General features: G+C 30.4%; 1 protein-coding gene across 1 annotated transcript; it reads left to right on the forward strand.

Moving 5' to 3' along the window:
- LOC109347465 (syntaxin-132-like) lies at positions 1,394-9,635 on the forward strand. Its single transcript, XM_019587337.1, has 13 exons — positions 1,394-1,549; positions 3,672-3,779; positions 3,966-4,022; positions 5,360-5,408; positions 5,574-5,662; positions 5,739-5,812; positions 6,394-6,436; positions 6,632-6,692; positions 6,783-6,808; positions 6,891-6,968; positions 7,357-7,437; positions 8,610-8,675; positions 9,300-9,635. Exons 1-13 carry the CDS (start codon positions 1,532-1,534, stop codon positions 9,471-9,473), a joined length of 924 nt encoding a protein of 307 aa, XP_019442882.1. The 5' UTR covers positions 1,394-1,531; the 3' UTR covers positions 9,474-9,635.

Below are 13,100 nucleotides of genomic sequence, written 5' to 3' on the forward strand. Positions count from 1 at the left end.
CACTTTCATTTATATTGTGTGTCACTCATCATCTAGGAAATTATGAATAGATTAATTTTAACACATACTACATTGTTAAGTATGACAATGATCATTTCTTATAACTTAATAGAAAAACAGAAATTCAATCTTCATTGGACCAATAAATAAGTTTTTCCTTTTATTACTCCTTTAAATATTTTCAAAATATACCAATCTCACTAAAGAATAAATATTTGAATAATAAGATAAACTCAAACGTTTTATTATTTTTTGTAATGACATTTTAATATAAAAATACTCAATTTTGACATTTTTACAATATTATCATTTTTTTAGATAAAATATGATTTTTATTTGATCTTGAGCTGTTTACCCTATCTTTAATCATCTCCTATAAGTCTTAAAGTAATGATAATAAAATGACCATCAATACACTATCATTTCATTTAAATCATTTATTGGTTCTATGCCTTATAGTGTTAATAACGACTAACTTAAGTATTGGTGATATAAAATAAAGTATATTGAGTTTATAAGTACTTATGAATAATAACTTATTTTACAAACAAATATATCTGATAATAATAATAATATAGAAGAAATGATACAACTTATTTTACAAACAAGTGTTGGAAATATAAAATAAAGTATATTGGAAAAATTAACTTTGAGTTGAATTTCTAATTACTTATGAATAATAACTTATTTTACAAACAAATATATCTGATAGTGGTAATGATCATATAGATGAAATGATACAACATTGATTAATCTATAAAATGTTTCCAAAAAATATAGTATATACTATGAATTCAAGTCCACCAACTATAAAATTTAATATTTTTTTATTATTTTTGGTTTATTATAAAATGTATCAATAATTATAGAGAAAATATTGTATGCACCGACAACGTATGGATTTTATATAGTGTATGAGTTTTATTATTATCTTATATTATCTACCATTAATATTTAATTATCATTGACTCTTGAAAAAATAATATAAATAAATGAAAAATGATATATTGAATTTGTATAAATCTTTATACTAACAATGCATAAATATTACAATAAAAAATAATTTGTCCTAGATAATGTAATTAAGAATAAATTACATCAACACTCCTCTGTTGTTTAACTAAATTACATTCATTATATCTTTTTTATTTAAAAGATTATACCCACAATTTTATAGGATTAGTCAATATAATGTATGGTAATGTGTATAAATGAAAATATATTATAATTTATACAATTTCACTATAGATAAATGACAAAGGCACATCATGTTAACGACATAACAAACTTTACAACGAATCATAAAAAAAACGTTAATATCTGTATCCGTCTGTAATTGAATTTCCAAATTTTGCATTATGACATATATTAACATCAATAACATAAGCAAACAAATCTAAAGAATTAAAAAGAACATAAACAACGTTCATTCTCTTATATTATCTGGGAATTTTAATTCTGTGGCCTGGTTTCTTGTTAACCAGGTCCTTATCATTTATTTCCCTTTTGAATTTCTCACATTTCTTCCACAATGAATGATCTTCTAACGGTAATGTACAATTCTCTATTCTTGATTCAATTGTTTTTTTCTTTTTCTTTTTTGGGTTTTGTTTAGATCTAACTTTGGCTATGATGAACATTTTATTTTATTTTTTTCTTATGGGTTTTGTGTTTGGTATTATATGTTTTAGTTGTGTTTGGCTTTCTGCCTTTGTTTTTTATGTTTAGTTTTTTTCTAATAAAAAACATTGGAAAATAATATATCGACTAATGAGATTAAGGCTTGGTATGTTGTTATTGGTGTTCTTTTTTGTTGCTAATAAAATTAAGAAAGTTATGAGATTAAGAGAATGTACATTACATTATGAGATATTTTTCAGCTTTATATGATTCATGCTGAGATTGAATTCATTTGTTAGTAAACATGATGTATAATAGAATGGTATGACTTTAATCCATGCAGCAGATTCTACCTAGTCGAAAAACACTGATTGTGGTTGTTGTTGTTGTCGTCGTTATATGCTTCATGCTGAAATACAGTTATTACACATTTTCCCGCCATTTTCTAGCTAATTTTAGAAGGTTGATGCCCAAGTTACCTTCTACCACTTCATAGTTTTCCAAGATTTATTAAGTTGATTAGTTCTAATTCTGGACTTGCAATTAGTATTTTTGTTTATAGTTTCATGATTGGTATTTTATTTGTCTGTTGAATTTATGAAAAATGAAAAAAGTATAATGATAAATATTGTGATCTGTAGTGAAAATTACATTAATCTAGATTCTAGATCAAGTATTTACTCCATGTTAACATTGCAATGGATAGTGTCAACTAAATTAATTAGTCTAGATTTAAGCATTGAATCGGCTTTAATTTTCTCTTCTCAACAATCTGGAAGTATATAAAACTAAGATCAAATAATAAGTGCAGCGTTTAAGATGTTATCCACTAGGGTCTTCTTTACAAGAGAAAGGTGTACTAGCTAACCAGACTCCAAATATAGACCAACAAGGCATTGGTCTAGTGACGTAAGGCCACACTGAATTTCAGATTGACTAGAAAGTCAAGAATTCGATTACTGAGAACGACACTTGTTAGTAACAGTCAAATACCGTGAAAATGATTAGTTCATTGCTCATAGGGTAAGAGGATACCCTTGGTTATACTAAAAAAGATTCCAAATATGGGTTTAGAGTGCAGGTTCTTTATGGTAAAACAATCACTCAAAAGATGTCCTTAATGATATGAAGGCTCAAACCTGTAGTTAACATCTGATATTGTTATGACCAGAAAAGGATGTGATGCAGTTAGGTTATGTTTGTGAGTGTGGTTTTCGAGGGGAAGGGAAGGGATGACTTTGAAAAACTTCTACCTTATTTGGGAGTTGGATGAAAGAAAGAGAAAGGTTTTTAAGGGTTTTTGAAACCCTCTAAAACCTTCCACGTGTCTATTTTCATAGTTCCCCCAAATTGAGGTTTTTTAAAGACAAAATGTCAAAATACCTAAATGCTTTTAATAAAATTATATAATTACATTATTCTTCATTTCTGATTGTAACATGGGCACTTTTGATTGAAACATTTCATGTTTTCCTGACCACTGAATCATAGTTTTATTTTAATTTGATATTGTCATTGTAATGGTTTTTTAACACTTTCTGGCAACTCTGTGTTACCTAGAATATGTTTTCTGATTTTTCTAGCTCTAATCTACCATGACCTTAGAGTATACTTCACTTGATTATAGCTATATTTGTGTGTAATTTACTGCAAAGTTTCTAAGTACAAATTTGTGAAATTTGATAAATAATTCTCATGATGGGCAGAAATTTCAACCTTGGTTCCTCTCCTAAAAGTTAAAACTGTTAGGTAGAGGCTCATGAGCAATTTTATTTCTAATAGATTGATTACTAGTTGAAAACTTCTTGAAGTAAGACCCTACCAAAGTTGGGGAAATAAAATGTTCTTTCTATTTTTCATGATTTGAAGTTTAGATGCATCTAAGCTCAATGGATGCTTTAGTTATATGTAGACCTTCAAACTATGTTCTCAAAGTATTGGTTCTTAATAGCAGTAAAATTTATGTGCAGTTTATTTACCTTGGGTGTGCACATTGCAACAGAAGCATTAAGGGATGATCAATTTCTATTAATTTCATGATATTGTTTCAGGAATCATTTGAGATATCGCGCGGCCAAGGTCACGGAGGTGGAGATGTTGAGTTAGGAGCATATGCATTAAATTCAGGAGAACTAGGCTTGGATTTCTTCTTCAAAAAGGTGCTCATTGTTCATTATCTTTATATTTCTGACATCTGTTAAAAAACATAGATAAGTTTGTTTTTCATTGTTTCTTCCTTTTGGTTAATTAATTCATGTTGTGCAATTATGGATGGCTTTAAAATTCATGTTTTTTCATTGTGCCTGTCTCATTTTGAATGTTCCTATGCCTTTTTCTTCCCTTAGGTTCAAGATCTTGATAAACAATATGCTAAGCTGGATAAGCTTTTGGCCAAGCTACAGGTAATTTGTATTACTTTCATTCATTTGACTAATGATTGTTGGCTTTTGTAACACTTAAAAGTGAATCAATGAAGTTTATTTTCACCACTCTTAAGATCTCTAATATATTAGCATCAGTAATCTCACAATGTTGTTTATAATAGAAGAAATATTATTAGATGAGAGGAGAGAAGAATTCTAGAAGAGGATAGGACAGTCTCACTAAAAACAAAAGGAAATACCTATACACTCAGTGAATGAGCCATCCAACGAAGCATGTAAGTCCGATAGTTACCTGGTACACATTACGGGTATGAGCACGTAGTTCATTGGGCACGAGATTCATCACTTTTTACATTAATTTTATGAGACATTCTTTATGAAGAATCCGATGCGTGATATGGTGAATTCGGTACCATGGTAAATGGGAGAATTGTGTAACCATTGTTAGTCCCTCTGCCTATACCAAAGAAGTACCACTAAAAAACCATGTGCAGAGCACCAATGGGATGCAAGAGAGTCACCCAAACCTGAACGAAGTCTAATAAAAGGAGTCATTGAAAATTGTACAGTTCCTTTCCTACCAAATACACCAAAGAGAAGAAAAAAACAGAGTACTGCCACAAATTTTGGAATCTTCATGTGTGCCAAAACCTCTAAATTCAGTAAGGAGAGAAGTATGTAAGTTCACAAGGCAGATTCCTCACTTTTCAAAGATCCCAAACAATATATTCCAAGGTTCTTCGGTCCCCGAGAAATGTAAAAAGAGACGAGACTCACTTTGGGAATATGAACATTAAAACACATTATGCATATATGACCGAGAATACCAGTCAGAGGTTTGTGCTTCTGGAGTATGTCATTGGTGTTTATCCTGTTAACAACAATGGTCTAGACAGTGGCTTTAACCTTTAAGGGAGCTTTCCAGTTACAAATGGGGTTTTTTCCAAAAGAGAATATTTGAATTAAGAGGAAGAGTCGAGGAACGAAGAACGAATTCACATGAGAACATTCCTAAGGGATCAAGGACCCAAATTAATCTCACCAAGATATGATAAATAGAAAAGTAGGCAATAGAGACATGACATTTTTATCAAGGTAAAGTATATATTGTATTGTAATTGAACTAATCATGTAAAGTTTCTGCATTTTACTCAGAATCCATAACATATGAAAGAAGGATACTGAAAATGGAATAAAAAAAATCGAATTAGCTTCTGTTGTAATACTTGACACTAGTAGATCCTTACTTTAATAATACTTGTTTGCTTAAAACCCATTGTGCTTATTGATTTATGTTATGAACTAAAGTTACTTGAATTGTGTCCTCATCATTTCTATGCAAACCTTGTGTGCAGGAAGCCCATGAGGAATCCAAATCTGTCACCAAAGCTCCTTCCATGAAAAGTTAGTAAAAAAATGTTCTTTATTTTTTCCAAAAACTTTTTCCATGTTTCATCGCCCGATGCGTCATGTTGTCTCTTAACGAGTGATTATTAGAAGTGTGCATTTTAAGATAGTTGATGTGGGTTAACAACTCAAGATCATGCTTGATCCTACCATCCTTTTCAGATATAAAGCAGAGAATGGAGCAAGATGTTGACGAAGTTAAGAAAACTGCGCATCATATAAAGACCAAACTTGAAGAACTGGACAAAGAGGTGAGAATATCTTTCCGTGTTTTATTTAGAACCTCAATTTTAGCTATGGTGTCCTGCTAATGCATTCTGTTTGTAGAATTTGGCAAATAGACAGAAGCCTGGGTGTGGAAAAGGATCAGGTGTCGATCGGTCTAGAACAGCTACAACCATGTTAGTCACTATCCATCTTTTAGTTTTTCATTATGATAGTGTCATACCTTAGACAAGCTTTATGGATCAGATGTTCTTATTGTATCTGCATTATAGTGTATATAATTCTATCTACTTTCAAAAATTTCCATTTGTTTCCACATTTTGTTACTGCATAAATATAACCCTGAGGAATTAGGATTACAAACTATAACCCTAAGGAATGCTTTCATCCTAAAACAAATGCAAAGTTTACAATGTAACTTCCATGTAATTAGTGACTACTTGGAATATTTTTCCATTTGATTGAGGAGTCTTCGGATTTTAAAGTATACAAATATGTTCCTATCCTAAAGTATGTCCTACAAACCAAACTGATAATATGAAAAATTCAGGAAGCCAAAAAGAGTGGAAGAGAAACATGCATCTAACCTTACCTCATTCCGAAGAAATAAAATTGGAACCTGAAATGTACCTAAGCTTCACCTCAGTGAGGCGACCGGAGGATTCTCCTAAAACTAGGATTACACTGCTAGGATTTTGCTTAATGTTGGATCAATCTCATTTGCACATGGATTTTTCTGTGTTATATTATTTTGCAGTTCCTTGAAAAAGAAACTGAAGGACAAGATGGCTGAATTTCAGGTTGGTTTAAGATTTCATTTTAGTTCAGAATTTTATTTAGTCTCTTGTTCTTCACCTTGTCAAATGGATATGATTTATAATAGAGCATTATAGCATTGTTTGATCCATGCAGCCGACTCTACCTAGTGAGATTAAGGTTTGATTGTTACTGTTGTTTTTTTCTTCGGCTTAATCTTATTTTGAAAATCCTTGCAGACCCTAAGAGAAGCGATCCATCAAGAATATCGCGAGGTTGTTGAGAGGCGTGTCTTTACAGGTTTATGTAGTTTACTTAGTAGTGGTTCTAATTATATGTACTTTTCTTGATGTTGTTATAATTGTATCCCATGGTTTTGATGATTTTCAGTAACTGGCACAAGAGCTGATGAGGAGGTACTATTCTTCTCCAAATTTTCATCAATACAAAGAAAAAATGTCTTATAAGTTTTTCTTCTAATCATTTAACAATGTCCAGACAATTGACAGATTAATTGAGACTGGAGATAGTGAGCAAATTTTCAAGAAGGCAATTCAGGAACAAGGGCGAGGCCAGGTTCATTCCTCCCTCTTATTTTCTCTTTCACTCCCTCCTCTTACTTTCAACCGTAACGAGAGTAGATCAAATGAAAGGTAATTCAATTCCTAGAGGAAGAGGGAAACCGAGAAAAACATATGGAAAATGGTAAAGAGAGAATTAGAGATCAATACTTTGTCAATGAACATGATTTATGATAGAGCATTATCGTGTCGTTTTATCCATGTAGCCGACCTCACCTAGTGGGATAAATCCTAGGTTGTTATTGTTGTTTTTATTGACTTGAAATTCAAAGCCATTCATCTAAAGTCTAAAATTTCCATCTTTCCATTTCCTTTGGGCAATAGTGGTGATGAACTTTATCTTGTTAGTGTACACCTCTAATACATTTGAGTTATCTTTTTAGATAATGGACACCTTGGCAGAAATTCAAGAGCGACATGATGCAGTTAGAGATGTTGAGAGGAAACTTCTTGATTTAAACCAGGTATTTGATATAGCTCAATTTGTTTAACTGTGATACATGTATGATGTAGCTCAATGAAGTTGGAAAATCAATTTCCTTATTAGATATGATGGAAAACCTTTCTAATTGATGGGAGAGCACGACAAATGAACCTTAGTAGATAATCTATTGAATAATTCAATGATGATCTTTCCAAAGTCTTAGAATTCCAATTTGAAGTCCAACTTAGAAAGTTGAAATAACATTGTCAAGGTATTTTGAAAATATGATAAGAGTTAATCATTTACTATGTCTTTATATTAAAATCTTCATCTCATTCACTATATAAAAGAAACTTGTAAGAAATAGATGAACAAGCAACATAGAGACTAAGTGAGAGAGTTGATATTCACCATATTGTAAAACTAGTACTCCTACTGAGAGACTAGAGACAGTTTGTATTTCGTTGTAATTGAGTGTGATTGAGTGTTATACTTACAAAGAGAGACAAAATATTAACTTTATATAGTGAAGACATTTCTAGACGACGTCGAGTGATTGTTTACTTTTCAATTTGAGTAGGTTTTTAAACATTAAAATTATCGGCGTGGTTCTTCTTCTTTTTTAACTATTTTGTGTATCCACTTACCATTTCTGTTAGTATCCAGTTTGCATCATACACAGGAGAGAAATTGGTTCTAAACTTACCCACAAGATGAGCATTATAGGAGTAGCTATGATGAGAGAGACATGAAAATATTAGTGGAAAAAATATTTTTGCACGTTTACCTTTTTCCTTTTAGATTTTGTCCATATAAATTCATGTTTATGTATAGTATAGCCCTATATATGGAAGCATTATATTATCCTTATGCTTTATCTATATGACCATGGGATTAGTAATATCCTGATGTAAAAATTCACTACATAACTTCTGAAGGAATTTCCATTAAAATAGTTGTGCTGGTTCAAGTTAGGAAAAGTATACTCTTCAATTTCTTAATTAACTCACATTCTAGGCAATTGATTCCATAAATGGAAGCCAAATAAAACATCACTGTGCTACTACACATGTGGGAAACTAAACATGCTTTTTGCAAACCATGATGTTCCTTATGTAAAAGAGTGTATTTTTTCTTCATGGAAATGTATTTCTGTGAAGAAAAAGAGATCCAAGTCAAGTTTGGACTATGATAACTTTCTTGTCTTGGCAGATATTTATGGATATTGCTGTGTTAGTGGATGCACAAGGAGACATGCTCAACAACATAGAAACACAGGTATTTTGACCATTTTTTTTAGAAATAAGGCAACCCTTCAATTACACTTACCCATCTTAAGGTTAATTTAATTACATTCCACATGTTTCACTCACCCACCTAAAGGTTTAGATATCATTACACTATGAAGAGGTACACATGAGAATTACACTAGCCTCTCTTAAGGGATTCGAGTGCATGACAGATCTAGGACTCGAGAATAAGGGTGTAAGTTACATGGAGTAGTCAAAATATATCAAAATATAATAAATGAGTGACATGAGTGCAATATTATATAACGAGTTCAACTCCTCTTCAATACTAGAATATAAGGAGAAGAAAAATATTTTAATTTTTTATTGAAAAAACTTAAAATATGGCCATTAAAGCTTTTTTTTGCCATGTGTCGCAATCCTCATCCAGTACCGGAGAGGATCCTCATCCAAAAAATATTACTCAAACTATAAGGATAATTTGTTTTTTTTTCTGAGTGTGCATGTGCATGTAATTAAGCAAAATCTTCAGGTGAGTTCAGTATAACTTTCCCTTATAATAATAACAGGTATTTGCTAGTCCATGTTATAAAACTGTGTGCCAAAGTCATATATTTGTAGTAAGAGTTGGTTTGTACTGTTGTTGCATTAGGTTTCAAGTGCAGTAGAACATGTGCAAAGAGGCAATAGTGCACTCCACAAGGCCAAGAAACTACAAAGGAACTCTAGAAAATGGATGTGCATTGCAATCATGATACTTCTTATCATTATTGTTATCATTGTAGTTTCTGTCATCAAACCATGGGGTAACAAAAATGGTGCTTAGTTACTAATTGATACACCATCATTTTTTACTCTCATCCATTCTTTGATTGTTTCATGTTCTAAGCATTCTTTCTGTGTTATATTAAACATTGGACTATTGTATAAGAAATTGAACTGAGTTGTAATTTTACATCAAAAGAAAATAAAATATACTGAATCTTTATATAAATTCACCACAACATCCTCATATTTGCAGCAAAGAGCTTTTTCTACGGGTTATGCAACATCGAAGATCACCGGTATTCATTCTCGTCCTAATTTCCATCACCAGTATTCATCCTCGTCCCAATTTCCATCACCAGTATTCATTCTTGTCCCAATTTCCTATCCCAATCTAATGAAAAAGTGTCACTTAATTAAAAAAAATTTAAAAACATAAAATGATAAAATAACATTTTATTACTTAAAAAAAGTTGATTACCTAAAAACTTGAAGATATAATTATTTAGTGCCCAATACTCAATCATAAGTCATTTGAGTGTGTTTTATTGTGTCATCAAGTGATATAAGTCAATCAAATAGCTTTTTTTACCAAAAAAATAAGTTAATTAATTGTCTTTGGCAAAAGGGCTTATAACTGCATGAGGTGACTTATAAGTTTATAGTTGATAAGATAATTGGGGTGGCTTATGATGTTTAAGTTAGAGAATCATTTATTTTATACCTATGACCTAACTTATCCTCTAGTATTACCAAACAGTATAGTTCTAATTTATCAGCTATATTTTAGCTTATAAACTTCCAACAACCTTATAAATCCCAACAACCTTATATGTCACCAGCTTTTGTTTCAAATCGTAAACGAGACTACAATATTATGATTGTGATGATAGTTGTAATTGTAGTATGATATCAGATCACAAAATATTGTTGTATCTCGCTCTAGCTCAATTGCATGTAACAACTTTGTTTGGATTACTATATATTCCATCGGACCACATCAAATTTAAAAATATTCTTTAATTACAAAAAATTACATCATAATGACCACAACTCACATCACGACGTCCGAATGACCATAATTACAATAATCATAACCGTAACAACAATTGCGATCACAATTGTAATTTAAAATACTCAAGAGTTGCCTAGCACTTTGAGAGGACCCCTCTTCAGTAAATTGTCTAAGCATTAATGTTCCTCTTCTTCACATCAGTAATATGAAGGGTTGAAGTCTATTCCTATGTTTATCTTCCTGAGTATACTTCACTGAAAATATAGACTTTGGAGGCAAAGCAAAGTATGAAAATTGTAAAAATGTACCTTAGAGACAAACTTAAATTGAATATTCTATGCTTATTAGTAATTGTGATAGTAAAAAAAATTCATTTGTACTTAGTAATTCTACCTCATATGACCTTCTATCTATAATTCAATTAATAATTTATTAGAATAAGTTAATTGTAATATCTATGATCTACATTAAAATTTTGTAAATAAGTTTGTTTGAATAAGTCTTATAAAATCAAATTTGGTAAGACTTTAACTTATTTATAAAATTTTAATGTAAATTATAGTATGACAACAACTTATTCAAACAAACATGGTTGTTAATTGGATTACAATTAGAAGGTTATATAAGGTAGATCTACCCACTAAAAGTGATTTTCTTATTACTATCACAATTAATAAGAATAAAAGCTTTCAGATAATTTCTTGTGATTTAGAAGCTTGTCCAACTAAACAATCATCTCTCTAAAATATTGTTTTTCGTCGTGAGAAAAGAGAGCATGCTTGACCTTATAAGTGTATTAATATTGTTTGTAGTGTATTAAAATCATACTCTTGTCTTTGCTTTACATTTCCTCTATCTATTAGTCAATAAAAAGAAGTTAGGTGACTTTAAAAGTTTGCACTTACTAGTGGCACTCACACCTTTAGGCCAATTGATGGAAAGGCTCAACTCATCATACCCATAACTCATTACACAAATGTATAAAATAATTCTAAACTTGATGCTGATTTTGGTTACCATAGTGAAATATAAAGTGAAGGGTTTAAGAAATGAAATGATAAAGAGGTTGTGTGTTCGAATCTGACTGACTACAAATACTAATATACTAACATTTGCCTATAAAAAATATAGAAATATATAATAAATTGCTTTTTAGTTTTGGTTGTGTTGCTTTGTGAGCTTTAAGCCACCACCCATCACCTATTTATAATAGTAATCATATTATTTTTTAATTCAATACTCCTCAAGATTAATTCCATATGTGCATCTTGTATGCATATGAATATTAATCTCACACGTTTCTTCATATACCCATTTTGATAAATACTAATTACACAAGTTCATCTTTGTATTAATAATAGAAATTTTATAATAAGAGCTATTAATAAATACCTAGAGCAAACATTTATTTTTTTGTAACAGTTAAAAAAATCTGTATAACTTTTTTATTTTAAGACTTTTTCAGTTAAGTGGTTTAAGTTAAAGGACACAAAGTAGGACAACATATACTTTCCAAAAAAATAAATAATGGACTCACCAATTCCCAGGATGTTTCTTCGGTCTTAGCTCGGGACATGACAACTCTTGACAATAAGTATGCACCAAAATAGCTACGCCATACCCAACATCAAGAGCAACTCTTATATGCTGACCGAACGTGATTTCAAGAATAATCTACAAAACACAAATGTATAATAACATCAGAATCATTGAAGCTTCACCTATACCCACTTCAGAAATTAAACCAAAATACATAATAACCTTCAAAATATAGTCCAAGTACTGATCAGCTTCATGTATAAATCCAGTTTTGACCCCCTTTATTATCAACACCTAAAAGAAGAAGAAAAGATAGATAACCTTGTATTAAGAAACTAATATACCTAGAGAATAATATATAACTAACATATTAAATTTCACAGATAAGTTTTCTAAGTCGAGTTCTTATTTTTCTCATTAATTTAAGGGTCATAATAACCATGTTTAATAACAAAATTTACCCACATCAAGAAATGCTGCAATCTAATAAAAATTAATATTTTAATATTATTTTATAAAGTTTTATCGACACGAGGATGAAAAAATTCTAAGACAGAGGAGGATCTTTGTACATTTTTTCATATGATTTCTCTTGATCCTTGTAATTTTTTTCCACGTGGATTCTCTTTTCCTTTTTGTGCACATATCTATCATTTTTTCTGTTCAACCACTAGCATACTAGAAGTAGAAATCAGTTGTAAAGGCACGTAGTGGTCTTGAACATGCCCTCTTATTGGCCTTGATATATTATTGCCTTTTATGATGGATTTTATGACTTTAACTAACCAGTGTATTAAAAGCATAACCACCAATCAAGTTCTATAATTAAAAGTGAAACCACCAATTTATTTCAAAAATTATAAGTGTAACCACCAATTTATTTTCTGAAATTAAAACAAAACCAACATATTAAAATTCAAGCAAAATTGCTGGTAATTAATTGGTCGATAAGAGGATTCAAAAATAAAATCGTTTCTGAGATATCTAAAACAAGCTATTTTTTAATTTTAGTTGTTTTGACTTTTTTGTTTTATTTGATTTTTATAAATAAGTTGGACAAAATTGTGTGTTCACAATATATAATATTCAAAATATTAAATAGGCTCATCTAGAAGGTAAAATAATATTATTTTT

Source organism: Lupinus angustifolius, chromosome LG05 (genome assembly GCF_001865875.1).
Source record: "Lupinus angustifolius cultivar Tanjil chromosome LG05, LupAngTanjil_v1.0, whole genome shotgun sequence".
Classification (NCBI taxonomy): Eukaryota; Viridiplantae; Streptophyta; class Magnoliopsida; order Fabales; family Fabaceae; genus Lupinus; species Lupinus angustifolius.